Source organism: Podarcis tiliguerta, assembly GCF_965153285.1.
Source record: "Podarcis tiliguerta genome assembly, chromosome: 13".
NCBI classification, from domain to species: Eukaryota; Metazoa; Chordata; class Lepidosauria; order Squamata; family Lacertidae; genus Podarcis; species Podarcis tiliguerta.
Genome location: NC_139546.1, coordinates 10,176,366 through 10,197,781, shown reverse-complemented (window position 1 = coordinate 10,197,781; position 21,416 = coordinate 10,176,366). Strand labels below are relative to the sequence as shown.

Below are 21,416 nucleotides of genomic sequence, written 5' to 3'. Positions count from 1 at the left end.
TCTTAGTAACGACTGCACAAAACGATTTAATTATTCGCAAACAGCAGGAGGGAGAGTCTGCTTTTCTCTTTATTCTGCTTTTCTGAGAGTCTCTCCTTCACTCTGGGTGTATTGCAAGCGTTTGGCCCAAAAATGGAAACAAGAGGAATTGCCTACGATTGAGGAATGGAGAATGAAGTTGACAGACTACACGGAACTTGATAAATTAACAGGAAGGATCCGGAACCGACGCGACCAGAGATTCACTGAAGACTGGACTAAATTTACAGAGTATATGCAAACACTATGTGATGATCAAATAATGTTTGTAGGTTTTCAGGAAGTTCTGTGAAAACGCAAGGTAGAAATATTGTTAAAAAATAAGGGATAAATAAGACATTAAAGTAGTGCAATATTAAGTAAGAAATGTGGAAGAAGTAAACAGAACGAAGAATCATCAGAAGGGCTGAGGGAAGTCAAAAAAGAGGATGTTGGTGATAAATAAGATGTTTGTTTTGTATGTTTTTTTTTATATTGGAAAATTAATAAAAATATTTAAAAGAATTGCAAGCGTTTGAGACAGAATTACTGAACAGGGACAAGGCAGCAGGAAAAACCACAAACCAAATAATGCAGATAAAAGTCCACACATCAGAGAAAAGGGGGTGTCACTGTGTGCCAAGGGCTGCCTCTTTTTTTAATCCAAACAGCAAGAACTCCATCCTCTGGTTCTTCACAATACAGAATTACGCTCGCAAGGATATCCGTTCCATTTTTATACCTGAGTGAGATTTATCCGAGAGTCTCCACATCCTTGCAGCGATTCATAATTCGGACTATCAAAACTTCCCCCTCCCCCAAAATGTTCAGAGCTTTGCATCCTTCCTGGCGGGATCTTTCCTTGATGGGAGTTGAGCAGCCACCTGCGCTGAAATCAATTTAAGAAAGCTTTCTCTGCCTGGAAGGCAGGGTCACGCTCAGTCTTCCTCCTCCTCCTCCTCCTCCGCTTCAAAGACAGCTACCGCACACTGTCCAATCGGGACGTAAGCAACCACATCCACTTCTCCCCCACCCTTGCTGGGCTTCTGGAAATGAATCTCCAGGGCTTCGCGCATCAATTCCTCATCCAGGACGTCTGGAATCCCCGACAGCAGGACAGTCCGAGCGCAGACCGAAGGACGGAACTGGAACGGGGAGAAAGAAAAGAGAGGATTTTGGTTTTTTTAAAAAATAATAATATTTATTACTTTTAAACCTTATAAAAAGGAGAGGGGGGAAAAAAGAAGAGAGAAAAAAGAAGAAAAAGCAAAAGAAAAAACAATACAGTACCATATATAAACAATACACAACACAACATTAACACATTAAACAAAACAAAAGCAAAAACAGTTCAAAAAACACACATCATACCATCTCAATATCCTCTCTTTCATTCCCTTGTTTCATCGACCTCCTCTCACCTCCCTTTTTGTATTCCATTTCTATTAATTATTTCAGCAAATCCTTTCCATCTTTCTCTATTTTCTGTCCTATGATTGTCTTAACATATTTTAGCCTTATTCTCCATTAATACTATAATACTTATTTATACTTAATTCCTTAAAACATTTCTACTAAAGCCATATAATTCCCTTCCAACATTTTTCTAACACTCATTGATTTTACATTATTTCCATATATAGATCTTAAACTTTTTCCAATGTTCTTCCACCGTCTCTTCTCCTGGTCTCGGATTCTGCCAGTCTTTTCCGTCAATTCCATATAGTCCATCAACCTGGTGATCTTACGTCCGAGGCTCTTAACTCTTTTCCAAGTCCCTTCTGCAAGTCTTCTTCATATTTATACATGCACTTTACTTTGTCTTCTCCTGATCTTGTTTTTATTTTCCTTCCCTTGATGCTGAAAAGTAGATCTCGGGGAGATTCCCACCCAGCAATGATTTTATTCCTTCTCGACAAGTCAGCCAAATCTCCATAGTTGAAACTAAAATTCAAAAGATATTTCCAGTTGTATTTCAAAGTTCCTCCAAGTCTGGCGGTCCCCACAACTCCAGTCTTCTCCTGACCCAAGTCCAGGTCCCAGGTCCCTGCATGAAGGGTTCTATCCAACTTTCCTTCTCCAGTTCAGGCGAGGCTCCAATCCTCAAAGTCTGACTTTCTCTAAATTAGAAAAGAGAGGATTTTGTTGTCGCCGTCCGTCTGCCTTGGGAGACAAAGAAGCATGTCTCTGGGGGTGAAGTCGAACCGCTGCGTTAGCAGCACTGACGTGACCTCCCTGGGTGCAAGCCTGGGCAGTGTGGACGGAGGTCCTGGGCATGACAAGACCTCCCCTCTCTCGGCCTCATTGATGGGGTCCAAAGGAAAGCAGAGCAATACGTCTGGCACCAGCTTGGCCGCGGGAGTTGTTGGAAGGAGGCGTACAAGATGCCATCCAATTGCCTTAGGGACTCCACTCCTTGGCCTTTTACTTCTCCCAAAGATACAGTGGTGCCCCGCAAGACGAATGCCTCGCAAGACGGAAAACCCACAAGACGAAAGGGTTTTCCGTTTTCAGAGGCACTTCGCAAGACGAATTTCCCTATGGGCTTGCTTCGCAAGACGAAAATTGACGAAAATTTTTGAGTTTTTTTCCCCCGCTCCAAAACCCCTTTTTCTGAAGCGCTAAGCTGCTAAAAGCCTTTTAGCAGCAAAACCGCTAATCCCTTAAGCCTTAAAAAGCCGTTTTTAGCCCTTAAACTGCTAATAGCGCTAATCCGCTAATGGGCTTGCTTCGCAAGACGAAAAAACCGCAAGACGAAAAGACTCGCGGAACGGATTCTTTTCGTCTTGCGAGGCACCACTGTATCCTGCAAGGCACTGGAGATTGAGGATCAGAGCTTTCTCTGAGATGGGCTACCTTCCCAGGTACGTCATGTCAGGAGTTCAGCCTACACTCGGTAGGACCCTGGTAGAGACACATGCCCGACTTGCATGTTCTCTCCCTCCCGGTCTTCCGTTCGGGAGCCTCAAAAGCTTTCTTCAGCCCGAACATCACAGCGACCGATGCCAACCGACACCGGCACACTTAGGGATTCACGGAGTTTGCGCATCATGCGCGTGACAGAACTCAGCATTTTGGCTAATCTGCTTTATTTACATATAAACACACACGGAGCACTGCAACATGGCTCCTACCCTCTCTAGCATCAGAAAGCAAAGAGAAAAAGAACAAAGGACAAGAGTCCCACTTCACGGAACACAAACATCCTGTTTCCGTCACTTCCCACTCTGTGGAGTCAAAACATACACCGTTGTGTGATAGACAAAAATCCCATGACTGCAGTCATGGATCAGGAATTCTAACATATCATGTGCTGAAACCATATTTTTAATCATTGGACCCACTATTTTGGGTTAGAAGTGAAATTCAGAATTCTGCCGATGTAGCAGACTGTGCTGGTTAAATCCCAGACGAAATCCCAGACTATTTGTATCATCTGCTCAGTCTGCTGGAGCCTGTCTTCGCACGCAGGGGAAATCCCTAGCGCAGTACATGTGAAAAGGATCTAGGAGTCTTGGTTGACCACAAACTTGACATGAGCCAACAGTGTGACGCGGCAGCTAAAAAAGCCAATGCAATTCTGGGCTGCATCAATAGGAGTATAGCATCTAGATCAAGGGAAGTAATAGTGCCACTGTATTCTGCTCTGGTCAGACCTCACCTGGAGTACTGTGTCCAGTTCTGGGCACCACAGTTCAAGAAAGACACTGACAAACTGGAACGTGTCCAGAGGAGGGCAACCAAAATGGTCAAAGGCCTGGAAACGATGCCTTATGAGGAACGGCTAAGGGAGCTGGGCATGTTTAGCCTGGAGAAGAGGAGGTTAAGGGGTGATATGATAGCCATGTTCAAATATATAAAAGGATGTCACACAGAGGAGGGAGAAAGGTTGTTTTCTGCTGCTCCAGAGAAGCGGACACGGAGCAATGTTCGACAGTGGGATTTGCTGCCAAGGAGTGTGGTGGAGTCTCCTTCTTTGGAGGTCTTTAAGCAGAGGCTTGACAACCATATGTCAGGAGTGCTCTGATGGTGTTTCCTGCTTGGCAGGGGGTTGGACTCGATGGCCCTTGTGGTCTCTTCCAACTCTATGATTCTATGATTCAATGAATGTTGATGCCAGAGCTGCAGAGTCCTGGTTGCTTTTGCTAAATGCAAACATTGCCACCAGCAGCAGCAACGAGAAACATGAAGATCCAGGAACACAACATGCATCTGATTTTGGACAGCGGTGCTGCTGCATGATTTGGTTTCCTGAGGTCCGCGGTGCTGTTGTGGTAGAGCCTTGGGGCAGTTGACCAGGACCCCATTGAGCACGAGGGACCCTTAGGGACTGCCCATCCCATTTCGCCATCTGAGGAGAAACGGGAAGGTGCCACACCCTCCCCCTGAAGCCTTGTTTAACTGAGGTTGTGTGGTTGCAGATTCTTGGTTCCGGCAGCAGGGAGAAGCGAGAAGCCGCAGCTGCTTCTCTCATGGTGTAGGCACTGCCCCCTGGGATCCTGATGCCCGAAGCAGCCGCCTCCGTCCACCTCATGAGAGCCAGTGTGGTGTAGTGGTTAAGAGCGATAGTCTCGTAATCTGGGGAACCGGGTTCGCTTCCCCGCTCCTCCACATGCAGCTGCTGGGTGACCTTGGGCCAGTCACACTTCTCTGAAGTCTCTCAGCCCCACTCACCTCACAGAGTGTTTGTTGTGGGGGAGGAAGGGAAAGGAGAATGTGAGCCGCTTTGAGACTCCTTAAAGGGAGTGAAAGGCGGGATATTAAATCCAAACTCTTCTTCTTCTTCTTCTTCTTCTTCTTCTTCATCATGGGAGAGCAGGCAGGCCCTGACCCAGCTTACCACATTCTGAAGCAATGCACATGGCATAATAACAACAACAACAACAACAACAACAACAATAATAATAATTTATTTATACCCCACCCTTCCCGGCCAGAGCCAGACTCAGGGCAGCTAACACCAACAAAATCACTGTAAAAACATAATAGGGGGGAAAGGGGGGGAGAAAGAAAAAACACCCCAATTTAGGTTTAAAATGCAATTTAAAATGCAGCCTCATTTTAAAATAGCTCACCTGCAGTTCTGCGATTTCCCCGCCGACATAGTGTGACAGCTTGACTGTGTGAATCTCTTGTCCGATGGGCACTTGGTGCCGGCCTTTTTCAATAAGCCGCTTGGCCACTGGAGAAGGGGGAGAGGCAAAGAAAAGGACAACATTGCGACTTTCCATCTCTCTTTTTTTTATAATATGTTTATTAAAATTTTTACATAAAAGGAAGAAACAACAGAAAAATACAAAAATACAAAACGACAAAAACAACAACACAAAAAAAACCAAATAAAAACAGTTCCATTTTCATAATATTCCTTGCGTTTACTTATTTCCCAGACTTCCCCACACCTCCCCTCACTGTATTCCAGTTCATATATTTAATCAGCAAATCCCTTCCCTCTATCTTAACTTAATATTTATCTTAATCTTAATATCTTACTATATCTTGGTCTTTTCTTAATATCTTAATATGTTAAGCCTTTTGGTTTTACACCTTTTAACCTTCGAGTTTTCTATACTCCTTCACCACTTTGTCACTAATAACCTTTTACGCTCCATCTGATGTCAGTCTAACATTCATTGATCTTATAATATTTCTGTAGATAGTCTTTAAATTTCTTCCAATCTTCTTCCACCGTCTCTTCTCCCTGGTCTCTGATTCTGCCAGTCATTTCTACCAATTCCATGTAGTCCATCACCTTCATCTGCCATTCTTCCAGAGTGGGTAGATCTTGTGTCTTCCAATACTGCGCACGACTTTCCATCTCAATACTTTTAAAAAACAGTGCAGCTCTAACTACCCAAAGCGTAATACAGTGGTACCTTGGTTCTTGAACGTAATCCATTCTGGAAGTCCATTCGACTTCTGAAACGTTCGAAAACCAAGGCGCGGCTTCCGATTGGCGCAGGCGCCCCAGAAACAATAGCCGACAGCAGCACCGGACGTTTGGCTTCCGAAAAAGGTTCGCAAACCGGAACACTGACTTCTGGGTTTGCAGTATTCAGGTTCCGATTTGTTCGTCAACAAAGCCGTTTGAGAACCAAGGTTCTACTGTAGTTGGCATTTGGCAGAAGGGACTCTTGTATTCTGTACAGCACCTAGCACAAAGTTTCTTCCGAATGAAGATTATCATGTATTGTGGGGTGGAAGAAAACAAGCCCATTCACAGAGGAGGTTGATTTGCAACAAAATCTTACTACAGGTGGAGGTACATGTTCCCCAATAAATCAGGGCATTACATTTATGTCCCAGATACCTCGATATCTGTCTACCTTATCGGTTGCGTCGCACAGATTCGCTTTTGTTAGAGCCAGATTTAATGTGTTCCCCTCAAACGTGCTGAGCAATAGATTTTCTAACGGTAAAACCTCTGTTTTATGCGCATGTGACAACAAATCAATAGAATCCCTTTATCATATCTTGTTTAATTGTCCTTTATATTTTGTTCCCCGATCAAGGATTCTGAGTTCAATAATTTTGGAAACTGTTGTTAAACCACCCGAATTACATCTTGCCTATCTACTCCAGGACATTGACTCTTATAGAACATTACAGGTTGCCAGATTCCTGAATTCAGTTCTTTCATATAAAAGACTTCATGGAATGCTGCATGACTATTAAAAATCTAATAAATTTTTCCACCATCCTTATACTCAAGGCCACAATATGGTATATCTAGAGATGGTACGTAACGTGAAGGAGATTATGCGTTGAAATATTTTAGTTGATATTTTAGAATGTAAAATGCTATTTTATTTATTGATTGGTTTTACCTTGTGGGCTTATAGCCGAATAAAGTATCTGATCTGATCTGTGGAGTGGGAGAAAACAAGCCCATTCACAGAGAAATTAAATGACGTGCTCACTTACACCCTGGCTGTAAAAGGAACGGCAGCTCAAACAAAAATATGGCAGTTTTGGTTTAAAATAAATCTTAAGCATTCATAGATGAGCTGGAGGTGGTCCAAGAGAGGGAAATCAGGATGATCACCTGCCTTGCGACAAAAATAATTCACTGATTTTTGAGGTAAGCAGGCCACCTGCCCCTTCCCACTGCCTCTTCATCTATCTCCTCGTACCTCCATCATCCATAAACGTCAGCACCACGTGGCCAGTGTCGCTCAGCCGCTCCACGCTGAACACCTCGCCTCCCATGTTCTGCCGCTTGCTGAAAAACAACTCCAGCTTCTCAAGCAGCCGGTCCTCAGGCAGAGAGGAGGCCACGATGCCAGACAGCAGGACCCGTCGCGGACTCTTTTCCAGGGAGATCTGTGCGGGATGGGGAAGAGGTCTTAGGAAACCAGAACGGCCGCATCATGGCGCAGCTGAGGAAAGAAGTCCATCGGGGAAAGAAGAAAATGTGGGGTTGGGTGCAGGCCACCTCCCTCCACGCAGGAGAGGAAGTGAACCGGCGTCAGCAGCAGGAGAGGTGACAGGGTTTAGTGAGCTAGAAGAAGCTGTGCCAGAGAGCAGTTCTAACTTGGAGGCAGAAGCGGAGGCTGGAGAGGAGGCTGGCCTAGAGGCAGGCAGCTGAAGAATCCAGGGCATCTCCCCTTCCTGCTGCGGCCAGTCCCTCTACTCCCCTGGTCTCCTAGAACTCACAGAGAAACAAAACACAGTCTGACACAGCATATACCACCAGTCCTGAAAGACCTACATTGGCTCCCAGTACACTTCCAAGCACAATTCAAAGGGTTGGCGCTGACCTTTAAAACCCTAAATGGCCTCGGTCCAGTATACCTGAAGGAGCGTCTCCACCCCCATTGTTCTGCCTGGACACTGAGGTTCAGAGCTGTGGTACTTCTGGCAGTTCCCTCACTGTGAGAAGCCAAGTTACAGGGAACCAGGCAGAGGGCCTTCTTGATGGTGGTGCCCGCCCTGTGGAACGCCCATCAGATGAGAAGGAAATAAACAACTACCTGATTTTTAGAAGACATCTGAAGGCAGCCCTGTTTAGGGAAGTTTTTAATGTTTGATGTTTTATCATGTTTTCAATATTCTGTTGGGAGCCGCCCAGAGTGGCTGGAGAAACCCAGCCAGATGGGTGCGATATAAATAATAAATTTTCTAATTATTATTATTATTATTAATTATTATTATTGGAAAGACCCTGGAGAGGAGGAGTCTTAGTGGATACCAGGAAGACGGGGACCTTCAGTCCTCCTAACTGCTTCATTGGGGCAAGGCCTCCTAGAAAGAGTTGCTGAGACCATTAGGCCTGAGCTGTCGGCTGTTTTCTGGAATATTTAAAGCTAAATCTAAAGCTGCCTAATTGACTCAGTGGTGGCTATCTAGTCTTTTATATATCGTATGTGTTTGGATTATTAATGTATTTGGATGACTTTGTATGGTTTTCTTGTTTACACTTATGCCAACTGAAGGCCAATAACAACTGCACCGGCCTCGGGTGATTTATTGTTTTTGCTGCTGACCTGCGCTTGACTCCGGCCCTGACAGAGTGCTATCGCAGTTACATGGATTGTAGCCTGCAGAGGTGCAGAAAATGTGCTGAGTGTGGTGCTAAGTGCAGTATTCAACTTCCTGGGAATGTTAGCTTTAATTTTTTAAAATAATACAGTGGTACCTCAGGTTAGGGACACGGGTGGCGCTGTGGATTAAACCACAGAGCCTAGGGCTTGCCAATCAGAAGGTCGGCGGTTCGAATCCCCGCGACGGGGTGAGCTCCCGTTGCTCGGTCCCTGCTCCTGCCAACCTAGCAGTTCGAAAGCACGTCAAAGTGCAAGTAGATAAATAGGTACCGCTCCGGCGGGAAGGTAAACGGCGTTTCCGTGCGCTGCTCTGGTTCGCCAGAAGCGGCTTAGTCATGTTGGCCACATGACCCGGAAGCTGTACGCCGGCTCCCTTGGCCAATAAAGTGTGATGAGCGCCGCAACCCCAGAGTCATCCATGACTGGACCTAATGGTCAGGGGTCACTTTACCTTAACTACCTCGGGTTAAGAACTTTATTTGTTCTGGAGGTCTGTTCTTAACCTGCAACTGTTCTTAACCTGAGGTACCACTTTAGCTAATGGGGCCTCCCGCTGCTGCCGCCACACCACCGCCGTGCGATTTCTGTTCTCATCCTGAGGTAAAGTTCTTAACCCGAGGTACTATTTCTGGGTTAGCGGAGTCTGTAACCTGAAGCGTCTGTAACCCGAGGTACCACCGTACTAATAAAACCAAGAACAGGTTTCTAGTTACAGAGTTAAGATTCGATAAAGAATCCGAACTTTCCCGTTCCAGCCCATTTTCTGTTTCAAATGTTCCCAATTACAATTACCCCCATTCACCCCAAAGTTTGGATGCACCAGGTGTGTATTGTGGGTCCAATTTTACCTCCAAGGATGAGGGTAAGAGTAGCACCATCGCTTCAGCCTTCACGTGCACATAGCTGAATTCATCCAGTTGAACCTGGTGCTGCTCCATTTCAATGATCCTGGAGGCAACTGACAGGGAGGAGTGGAAAAAGAGGTCAAGTCAACCCCAACTATCTCCTTCCATCCATATGCTTTCCTATCTGTCAGTTCAGCAACCCAGAATTAGTTCCCCTCCTCCTTTAAGATGGAAACAAGATGCTTTTTTTGTCTATGTGTGAGTGCGCTGAGGGGTGTGTGGAGTGTTAGGGGAGAGACAAGGCGCATCATGCTCCTTCTGGGGTACCTTGGTCCCTACTCTGCACCCCAGGAATGGCTTTGACTAGCTGGTTAAACGAGTCAAGGGTAGTCAATGGGTCTCAAACCCTTGGTGACTTAGGGACTTCCCTTGTATTCAAAGACAGGCTCATAGAATCATAGAATCATAGAAGAGTTGGAAGAGACCACAAGGGCCATCGAGTCCAACCCCCTGCCAAGCAGGAAACACCATCAGACCACTCCTGACATATGGTTGTCAAGCCTCTGCTTAAAGACCTCCAAAGAAGGAGACTCCACCACACTCCTTGGCAGCAAATTCCACTGTCGAACGGCTCTTACTGTCAGGAAGTTCTTCCTAATGTTTAGGTGGAATCTTCTTTCTTGTAGTTTGGATCCATTGCTCTGTGTCCGCTTCTCTGGAGCAGCAGAAAACAACCTTTCTCCCTCCTCTATGTGACATCCTTTTATGTATTTGAACATGGCTATCGTATCACCCCTTAACCTCCTCTTCTCCAGGCTAAACATGCCCAGCTCCCTTAGCCGTTCCTCATAAGGCATTGTCAGAATTTCGATCCGAAAAGCTGCTCCTACCCTCATGGCTTTCAAAAGTGATGAGAGCCGATCCCCCAGGCACAGGGTATCGAATCTGTGGCCGGGCTGTCAAACGGTTAGGCAATGTCTCCTCCTTTGCCTCTTCCACGTGGCCTTTAAACACCATCGCCCTTTCAGGTAAGTTGGTTGGCACCTGGAGAGTGGGGGGGGGGGGGGCAGGAGAGAGAAGGTTGATATGAGAATGGGGGTTTTTTTCTGCTAGGTTTCGCACTCTACAACAAACTCTACTTTGAGTCAGAGTTTCAACTGGATGTATCTTGCACATGTACGCTTCTTGTTTTGTATTTCACGTTGCCTCTTCTGATTAAAACTTTTAAATTGATAAGTAATTGTAGAACTCAGCTAGCAGACAGTTTAAGGGAAATGTTAAGGAAAGGACAGAGCAGTTCTGCGCATAGGCAGAGATTTTGCCTTGCCACTGAACAAATGCCACCAGTCTCAGTTGGTTTGTAGGGCAGAAAAGAGGAATAATAATAGGAATTATTATAATTTTATTTATTTATTTATTTATACAGTGGTACATCGGGTTAAGAACTTAATTCATTCTGGAGGTCCGTACTTAACCTGAAACTGTTTTTAACATGAAGCACCACTTTAGCTAATGGGGCCTCCTGCTGCCACCGTGTGATTTCTATTCTCATTCTGAAGCAAAGTTCTTAACCTGAAGCACTATTTTTGGGTTAGCGGAGTCTGTAACCTGAAGTGTATGTAACCTGAAGCGTATGTAACCCAAGGTACCACTGTATACCGTATTTTTTGCTCTATAAGATGCACTTTTTCACTCCTGAAAAGTAAGGGGAAATGTGTGTGAGTCTTATGGAGCGAATGCAGGCTGCGCAGCTATCGCTGAAGCCAGAACAGCAAGAGGGATTGCTGCGCAGCGCCTCTTGTTGTGATGCCTTAGCCTGAGCCTCCCTCTTGAGAGCCAGTGTGGTGTAGTGGTTGAGAGCGGTAGTCTCGTAATCTGGAGAACCGGGTTCACGTCTCCGCTCCTCCACATGCTGCTGCTGGGTGACCTTGGGCCAGTCACACTTCTTTGAAGTCTCTCAGCCCCACTCACCTCACAGAGTGTTTGTTGTGGGGGAGGAAGGGAAAGGAGATTGTTAGCCGCTTTGAGACTCCTTAAAGGGAGTGAAAGGCGGGATATCAAATCCAAACTCTTCTTCTTCTTCCTTTCTCTTCAACATTTGATTCAGAATATTTTTTTTCTTGTTTTCCTCCTCTAAAAACTAGGTGCGTCTTATAGAGCGAAAAATACGGTGCATACATACATTCATACCCTACCCATCAGGCTGGGTTTCCCCAGCCACTCTGGGTAGCTCCCAACAGAATATTACAGAATATTCCCTAAACAGGGCTGCCTTCAGATGTCTTCTAAAAGTCAGATAGTTGTTTATTTCCTTGACATCTGATGGGAGGGCATTCCACAGGGCGGACGCCACTACCAAGAAGGCCCTCTGCCTGGTTCCCTGTAACTTCACTTCTTGCAATGAGCGAACCGCCAGAAGGCCGTCAGAGCTGGACCTCAGTGTCCGGGGTGAACGATGGGGGTGGAGACGCTCCTTCAAGTATATTGGGCTAAAGCCATTTAGAGCTTTAAAGGTCAGCACCAACACATTGAATTGTGCTCGGAAATGTACCTGGAGCCAATGTAGCTCTTTCAAGACCTGTGTTATATGGTCTCGGCAGCTGCTCCCAGTCGCCAGTCTAGCTGCTAGATTAGTTGTAGTTTCTGGGTCACCTTCAAAGGTAGCCCCACATAGAGTGTATTGCAGTAGTCCAAGTGGGAGATAACCAGAGCATGCACCACTCTGGTGAGACAGTCCGCGGGCAGATAGGGTCTCAGCTTGCATACCAGATGGGCTCTCAAGAGGAATTCTGTCTGGGATTCAATGGCTCCTTCCGGGAAAGACACAAGCTTGCCTACGTGATTAAACTAGCCTATTTCTCAGGCTTCCCCACACCCAGTACCTTGTGGAGCTCTTCTTGGGCCACCTGAAACCTTTCCAGCTGCTCCAGTTCGTTTTCCAGAGCCAGTTTCTCTTGTAGCAATTGGCGTTTTTCCGTCAGCGCCAACTGAATCTCTCTCTGCAGGGAAAAGATGGTGATCTATTAAACAGGAAACACAAGGGATGTCTGCCAGTGCAGACAACCTGTAAACCCAAGATGTGTTTGGACTCCATCTCCCATCTGTGGGATATTTAAAGTGCAGTCAAACCAAGAGTTTACTACATAGGCACATTATTGGGACGCGGGTGGCGCTGTGGCCTAAACCACAGAGCCTAGGACTTGCCGATCAGAAGGTTGGCGGTTCGAATCCCCGCGACGGGGTGAGTTCCTGTTGCTCGGTCCCTGCTCCTGCCAACCTAGCAGTTTGAAAGCACGTCAAAGTGCAAGTTTATAAATAGGTACCGCTCTGGCGGGAAGGTAAACAGTGTTTCCGTGCGCCGCTCTTGTTCGCCAGAAGCGGCTTAGTCATGCTGGCCACATGACCCGGAAGCTGTACGCCGGCTCCCTTGGCCAATAAAGCAAGATGAGCGCCGCAACCCCAGAGTCGGTCACGACTTTACCTTTACCTATTGCATTTCAATATTTTACCATAAGCTGCCCAGAGAACATAGTTTGGGGGAGGCATGCAACGACTGCAAACAAATAAATAGGTAATAAGGTAAAGGACTCCTGGACGATTAAGTCCAGTCAAAGGCGACTATGGAGTTGCGGCGCTCATCTCGCTTTCAGGCCAAGGGAGCCGGTGTTTGTTCACAGATAGCTTTCCAGGTCATGTGGCCAGCAGGACTAAACAGCTTCTGGCACAACAGGACACTGTGATGGAAACCAGAGGGCATGGAAACGCTGTTTACCTTCCCGCTGCAGTGGTACCTATTTATCTACTTGCACTGGCATGCTTTCGAACTGCTAGGCTGGCAGGAGCTGGGACAGAGTCACGTGGATTCAAACTGCCCACCTTCTGATCGGCAAGCCCAAGAGGTTCCGTGGTTTAGACCACAGCACCACCTGCGTCCTTGACAAACAAGTAACAACAGCCTTATCACATAAGTTACACAGTTTGCATAACTTATTATTATGTGCATGTGTTAATCTGGGGGTAGGGTGCCAGAGTCCAATTTTCTGAGAATCTCAGCTCTCTAACTTTCCTTGAAGCATGTGTTTGGCCTACATGGTGGCAAGAAAAGCCTGAACATAAGTCAGCAGCACCTGGGGAAATATCAGAAAAATGGAGGAAAACACGGAGGACAATTTGCTGTGGTCCCCCTCCTGACCTTTCCCAATGACTTGCAGAAACAAAATAAAAGGATGCAAAATAAGAAAATGGGTGTTTCACCAGGACGAATGCATAACTGAACATCTCTCAGTGCAGGACTGTGGGGATGTTGATGAATGATTTGCTTTTCTTTAAAGCAGGGCAGAGGAATCTGTAGCCCTGCAGTTGTTGCTGGAGAGTTCAACAACAAACATGTTTCCCATTCCTTGCTTTAAAAGAAGAATAGACTCAACCCTGGTCATAAGAGATCTGTACTATGGTTTTCCCAGTCGTGATGTATGGAAGTGAGAGCTGGACCATAAAGAAGGCTGATCGCCGAAGAATTGATGCTTTTGAATTATGGTACTGGAGGAGACTTTTGAGAGTCCCATGGACTGCAAGAAGATCAAACCTCTCCATTCTGAAGGAAATTAGCCCTGAGTGCTCACTGGAAGGACAGATCCTGAAGCTGAGGCTCCAATACTTTGGCCACCTCATGAGAAAAGAAGACTCCCTGGAAAAGACCCTGATGTGGGGAAAGATGGAGGGCACAAGGAGAAGGGAAAGATGGGAAAGATGGAGGGCACAAGGGAGGCAGTGGAAGATAGGAGTGCCTGGCATGCTCTGGTCCATGGGGTCACGAAGAGTCGGACACGACTAAACGACTAAACAACAACAACAACCTGAAAACCTGCTTTCTGGGGCTGAGACTCTTCTTCAAGCTCCTGGAGTCTTTTACGCAGAAGCTCAGTTTCTCTCTCGAGTTTTGATGCCTCTCGTTCGCTCTCTTTTCTGCCAGCCTCCAAGGAAAATCGGTCAACCTCCAATGCTTTGCACATATCCTGAAGGTGACAAGCAGACATGTGACGGTCAGAAAGGATAAAATCAGGAAAGGGGAAATCTGAAGAAAATGTGTGTCTTTTTTTATCCCGATGAATTTTTCTTAAACTTTCCAGTAGGCAAAATGGGAAATTGAGAATATCCAATCAGGAATATCCAATCCACATAATACGTTTCCTTTTGTTTACTACGAAGTTTGTGTTATCTTTTGTTTCTTTCATCTCTTCAGGTGGCAAACACAAATTTTTAAGAAGCATAAGGTGGAGCTCCCTCTCTAATATCTAAATATATTTACAGTTTTGCTAGCACAAAAGTAATGCATTTATACTTTGGGGGGCACAGTCCTAGGCATGCTAACCTCGGGGTGATCCCCACTAAACAGAGTGGATTTTGCTTCTGAGTAAACATGCAGAGAATAAATTTAAAACCAGGGTGGATTTGATTTAAATCAAATCGATTTAAATCACGAGTCAGTAAGACTTGATTTAAATCAAATTTTTTACAGAAGGACTCATTCTTGCATATTTACAACCAGAGGAAGTTTTCATTTTTGGAATAATAAATTTTCAGAGTAGTTGTTTACAGTTATATCAAAAATTACTGATTTGGTTATTCTATTAGAAATACATAGACAGATAATTATGAAATTATAGTGAGGTTTAATAAGTTAACTGTTTACATTTGGACAACTTTTCTGATTTGGTTAAACAATTTTATTTTTTTAAAAAAGAAAAACTTAGATTTGAGTTTCAGCAACACATGAACAACTTAAAACAAACCCTTATTTCCTGATGAATAGCCTTTGGAGTAGAATGTAACTTAAATAGAAAACTATCTTTAGAAAGTTTTTTCCTCCAAAAGCATTTTATTTTAAAAATCCGATTTCAACTTAAAAACCCCCGATTTCAATTAAAAAAATCCATTTTTTTTTTAAATCATTGGTTTTTACCCATCCTGTGTAAAACTCAATAAAAAGCAATTAAAAATAAAATAAAAATAAAGGAAAGAGCTTTGAGGACAGCCTCTGCACACCAACACATCTCACTTTCGACATGAGAGACAACTGCTGTTTCCAAAGAAGAGTACCTGCCATTTCAAGGTTTGTTCTGCCGCCAGTGTCTCACTTGCTGAAATTCCTGGACTGGGCAGGCAGATGAAGGAGTCCTGAAGAGCAGAACAAAAGGATGCTCATTCACAGCCCAGGACCTCCTGCCTCCACGCAACAGGAGCGCAGAGGCGAGTTCAAAATCTTATGGGACATGGTGGGGACAGGGAGAAGGGGACTAACTACCGTATTTTTCGCTCTATAAGACGCACCAGACCATAAGAGGCACCTGGTTTTTGGAGGAGGAAAACAAGAAAAAAATATTCTGAATCTCAGAAGCCAGAACAGCAAGAGGGATCGCTGCGCAGTGAAAGTAGCACTCCCTCTTGCTGTTCTGGCTTCTGGGATAGCTGCGCAGCCTGCATTCGCTCCATAAGACGCACACACATTTCCCCTTACTTTTTAGGAGGGAAAAAGTGAGTCTTATAGAGCAAAAAATACGGTATTTTTCATTATTTTTATTAAAGCTTTATTGCAGAAAAATTTACACACTACATAAAAAACAACACAAACCAACCAACACCATACCCTCATAACAACTAAACACTAACGAACAACGTATCATTTGGCATCACACACACTTTTGACTTCTGATTCACCTCACTGTACTTTTTACACATTATTGGTCTATTCACGCTTCCTTAATTTTTTAAGTGTTGCATATCAAAAGGAGATTTTTGCTTTTATAATTTCCTCATTATTCAAGATTCAATCCAGACCTGTCAGGAGATCTGCATTATCACAATACTTTTTTTAGATATTCTCTGAATATTGTCCAATCTTTACTCACTTTCTGGTTTGAGTTTCCTCTTAATCTCCCTGTCATTTTCGCAAGTTCTAAATATTCTATCATCTTCGCCTGCCAGTCAATTTTTGGGGGGGTTGAGTCACCTTTCCAATTTTTTGCTATTAAAATTCTGGTTGCCATGGTTGCTGAAGATTTTTTTGTATTTCGGTAAACATAATGCCTAACAGAAAAGCTTCGGGGGGGGGGTTTGAAGGAGAATTTAAGTATCTTTTTGAGTTTGTTATATATTATGTCCCAGAATTCTCGTATCTTCATGCAGTCTCACCACATGTGCAGGAAGGTACCTACCCCTTTTTTGCATCTCCAGCAAACGTTTGAGTTCTTTTTATATGTCTTGGAAAATTTGAGAAGGGGACTAACTATTGACCACTTGGTAAATATATCAACTTATTAAACGCACAGAGCGGCCTGAACTGCCATGTGAGGCGGCGACATGCATAGTCATACCTCGGGTTGCGAACACTGCGAGTTGCACGTTTTCAGGTTGCGGACCGCGCCGAACCCGGAAGTACCGGAATGGGCAGAACCACAAAATAACGTCACACATATGTGGAGAAGCAACAAATTGCGTCATGCTCATGCGCAGACGCAGCGCTTCAGGCTGCGAACATGCCTCCCGCACGGATCACGTTCATAACCAGAGGTATGACTGTACAGTGGTACCTCGGGTTAAGAACTTAATTCGTACTGGAGGTCTGTTCTTAACCTGAAACTGTTCTTAACCTGAAGCACCACTTTAGCTAATGGGGCCTCCCGCTGCTGCCGCACCACCGGAGCGCAATTTCTGTTCTCATCCTGAAGCAAAGTTCTTAACCCGAGGTAATATTTCTGGGTTAGCGGAGTCTGTAACCTGAAGCATATGTAACCTGAAGTGTATGTAACCCAAGGTACCACTGTACTTGAAAGAGGCACTCTTGAAACAAGGTTTCTCATATCACTCTGAAGGAAGACGCAACAAACATGTTTAGCAGAGAGGCATATGGTGTTGATATGGAAAAGGATCTATTCTCTAAAGAGCACACAGCAACAGCGGCTTAACCGTGGAGTAGTAGATTACAGGAATGCATAGAGGCGAGCAAAACAAGCCAAGGGAGTCACAGGATTCCCTCGTGGGATTCATCCAAAGACAAAACTGTGTCACCCCCTATTAGTACTAAAGTAAGGTTAACTGGGGACGCGGGTGGCCCAAACCACTGAACCTAGGCTTGCCGATCAGAAGGTCGGCGGTTTGAATCCCCGTGACGGGGTGAGCTCCCGTTGCTCGGTCCCTGCTCCTGCCAACCTGGCAGTTCGAAAGCACCTCAAAGTGCAAGTAGATAAATAGGTACCGCTCCAGCGGGAAGGTAAATGGCGTTTCCGTGCGCTGCTCTGGTTTGCCAGAAGTGGCTTAGTCATGCTGGCCACATGACCCGGAAGCTGTACGCCGGGTCCCTCGGCCAGTAAAGCAAGCTGAGCACCGCAACTCCAGAGTCTGTCATGACTGGACCTAATGGTCAGGAGTCCCTTTACCTTTACCTTTAAGGTTAACTTGGGATGCGGGTGGTGCTGTGGTCTAAACCACTGAGCCTAGAGGTTGCCGATCGGAAGGTCGGCGGTTTGAATCCCTGCAACAGGGTGAGCTCCCGTTGCTTGGTCCCAGCTCCTGCCCACCTAGCACATTCGAAAGCACATCAAAGTGCAAGTAAATAGGTACCGCTCCGGCAGGAAGGTAAACGGTGCCAGAAGTGGCTTAGTCATGCTGGCCACATGACCCGGAAAAACTGTGTGCAGACTCCCTCGGCCAGTAAAGCGAGATGAGTGCTGCAACCCCAGAGTTGTCTGCGACTTAACTGTCAGGGCTCCTTTACCTTTACATTTTTAAGGTTAATTGGGAGGCTCTCAGCTGCCAGTCCAAGGGGTTCGGAAGGACTGGATAGCTGCTGCTAGCCCCGGACGGGCAAGTTAAATATGGATGCGACTTTTGCACCATAGCAAGGGAACCAGCGGCACTAATTAAGATAACACACAGCCTTGCAAGGAATCCAAGGAAATCAATGGTCAGTAAGCAGAGGGTGGGTATTTTCTTCTTCACGCAACATAAAATTAATTCATGTCCATGTGCCACCACCAAAGGTGGAAATGCCACTGGTTTAGGGGGCTTGAGGAAGGGCTGGTGAAGTCTATCCACATGAAAACGCAGTCCTGATTACATTTAGCGTTCATAATTTCAGCAGGATAATTTAAGGAGGTCATTTTGTTGCTGCTGTTCTTAAAACAACTGCGTCAGAAATACTTGATGTCTTACTGCAAATAGCTCAGAGGTTTCCCAGCAGATCTTGGGCTCTTTGCGCTACATTTAAAGTAGCAAACTGACCCAAATGCTAAGGAATGCTGGTGTAAGTTTTAATCTGTTTTACTATTTTAATTTTTTGATTGTGTTTTTTCCTTGATTCCCTTGTTTTTATCTTCTTCAAAACCACTTTGAGATTTATTTTTATTTTTACAATCAAATGGCCTATATATTTTACGAAATAAATAAAAAAATACCACTTTAAACCTTCATGGCTTCCTCCAAAGAATCCTGGGAACAATAGTTTGTTCAGGGTGCTGAGAGCCGTTATCAGACCCCTCTATTACAAAGCTTTGAGATCCAGAATTCCCTTGGAAGAGGGATTGATTGTTAAATCATTCTGGGAACTGCAGTTCTGTGAGAGGAATAAGGGGTGCCAAACAACTCCCAGCAGCACCCTTAGCAAACTACAATTCCCAAGATTCTTTGGAGTGAGCCAAGATTATTTAAAGTGGTGTGAAAGTGCTTTAAATATGTACTGCTCATCCATCCATCTGGGTGCCACACAGAGGCAGATTCTTAGTTGCTTATCAGTTACTTACTCACCTCATCTGAATCCATTCTGTTGACACACCTGGAAGAAAACAGAAGGGCCGAGTTAGCAGCGCACTTTAATACAAAACAGACAGTGGCGTAGCGTGGGGGGTGCAGAGGCGGCCGGCCGCACCGGGCGCAACATCTGGGGGTTAGGGTTAGGGGGCGCAAATCCACGGGTTGTTGTTGTTGTTGTTTAGTCGTTCAGTCGTGTCCGACTCTTCGTGACCCCATGGACCAGAGCATGCCAGGCACTCCTGTGTCTTCAATCCACTCCTGTGTCTTCAATCCACTCCTGTCTTCAATCCACGGGTTAGGGGGCGCAAATCCACGGGTTAGGGGGCGCAAATTACTTGCCTTGCCCCGGGTGCTGACAACCCACGCTACGCCACTGAAAACAGAGGTAACCCAAATACCACCCAGGGCAGGGGGGGGGAGAGAATGTAATTCGGTTTTATTATCCAAATATGCATCTGCTTTGCATACTTTATTCTGCTTCACATACCCTAGAGCAGCACAAAGAGCTTAGATCCCTAAAACTCCCGTCTTTATCCAGAAATTCCTTGTTTCCTCGCCTCCGTTTCCCTGCACGCTGCCATGCCTCTCTTCCTCGGCCATACGGACTAGAAACTTGACGCCGGAAAAGTCGAGACCCGCCATGGGAGCAGCTAGGATTTTTGTTGTGGGGCAGAACCTCAGTTTGCCATGTATTGATTTGGGAGGGCAGCTGCCACTCCCCGCCCCTCTTGGCTACTCCCATGAAACCCGCCCTGCTTGCTGCACTCACAGTGCCCGGTCCCGAACCCCAGGCTTCAAATGCAATGGTTGCTAACCCGCCCCGACCCGCCGCCCCTACGGAGGACTCATCCTGACCTCGCCCTACAGTCTGGCGTCGAGAGGCAGGCGGCGCGCAGAGGGCGCGCACGGACACCTCTATCCAAGCGCAAAGCGGATCGTTTGGGTGCTGCGGTTTGGGGACAGAAGCGGATCAGGCCTACAAGACCCTCCCCAAACTAGCGACCTTACCTTTCCCAGCAGCTGCCGGCCTCCTTGCGCCGCTTCCACTTTCGATTTCCAGCTGTTAAAAGCCTCCTCCCCCCAACCAAGCCCCGCCCCGAAGCGTGAAGTCGGCTTCCAAGACTTTGTCTTTGTGGCGTTGGAAGAAGGGACCCCGGGTCATCTAGTCCAACCCCGCCCGCCTTTGCCATGCAAGAATTTCAGCATAAAATTGTGGGGTAAGAAGAAGGGATCTATTTGGTTCCCCGAGTTTGTGTGTTTAATCTGGGATTTCCGAGGAGCGACCTTCCAGTTTCCGATATCTCAATGGAGAGATTGTTTTGGAATAAAGGACAGCCTTGTCTTTAAACTTTTCCCCTTATCCCTGCTATATAGCCCGAGCGACTTAAGATTGCATGTCTAATATCGGAGTTCAGCATAGAAGTGTTTAAATTGCAATGAACATGTGCAAAGTGCCCCTACCACAAAATAAATCAGCACCCACAGCTAAGCAATTGTGTATTTACTAGCGGTGTCTGTGTGTGCACGCGCATATTATTGTTTTCATGGGCTATTGACAAGCTTTCTTCACTCCAGAGTAGAGCCGTACTCTGCTCATGCTCAGAGGTGCACTGTCAGCATTTCGGAAGGGCAGCTCGACAAGAAAAAAGCACTGGAGAACAGTGTTTTGTTAAAGTGCTCCCATTTGTTCTGCACTTCCATGCCAACCATGTCTGAAGGCGGTTGGAGGATGGATGGCGGCTAACAGATTGAGGTTGAATCCAGACAAGACAGAAGTACTGTTTTGGGGGGGACAGGGGGTGGTCAGGTGTGGGGGAGTCCCTGGTCCTGAATGGGGAAACTGTTGCCCCTGAAGGGCCAGGTACGCAGCCTGGGAGTCATTCTGGACTCACAGCTGTCCATGGAGGCGCAGGTCAATTCTGTGTCCAGGGCAGCTGTTTATCAGCTCCATCTGGTACGCAGGCTGAGACCCTACCTGCCCGACTGTCTCGCCAGAGTGGTGCATGCTCTGGTTATCTCTCGCTTGGACTACTGCAATGCGCTCTATGTGGGGCTACCTTTGAAGGTGAGCCGGAAACTGCAGTTAATCCAGAATGCGGCAGCTAGACTGGTGACTGGGAGCAGCCGCCGAGACCATATAACACCGGTCTTGAAAGACCTACACTGGCTCCCAGTACATTTCTGAGCACAATTCAAAGTGTTG

General features: G+C 46.0%; 1 protein-coding gene across 3 annotated transcripts; it reads right to left on the bottom strand.

The window, feature by feature from the left end:
* Positions 1-546: 546 nt before the first annotated feature.
* On the bottom strand, positions 547-20,328 carry IFI35 (interferon induced protein 35). 3 transcript variants are annotated; one of them, XM_083407917.1, is made up of 10 exons: positions 20,222-20,328; positions 19,208-19,235; positions 15,506-15,583; positions 14,263-14,421; positions 12,289-12,405; positions 10,297-10,450; positions 9,410-9,519; positions 7,152-7,341; positions 5,094-5,200; positions 547-1,163 (listed from the first exon to the last, which is right to left on the bottom strand). In XM_083407917.1, exons 2-10 carry the CDS (start codon positions 19,220-19,222, stop codon positions 957-959), a joined length of 1,137 nt encoding a protein of 378 aa, XP_083264043.1. In that variant the 5' UTR covers positions 19,223-19,235; positions 20,222-20,328; the 3' UTR covers positions 547-956. The 3 variants fall into 3 exon arrangements, with proteins under 3 accessions (XP_083264043.1, XP_083264044.1, XP_083264045.1); XM_083407918.1 differs by lacking the exon at positions 20,222-20,328 and adding an exon at positions 20,069-20,199; XM_083407919.1 differs by lacking the exons at positions 15,506-15,583; positions 20,222-20,328 and adding an exon at positions 19,701-20,186.
* Positions 20,329-21,416: the final 1,088 nt, after the last annotated feature.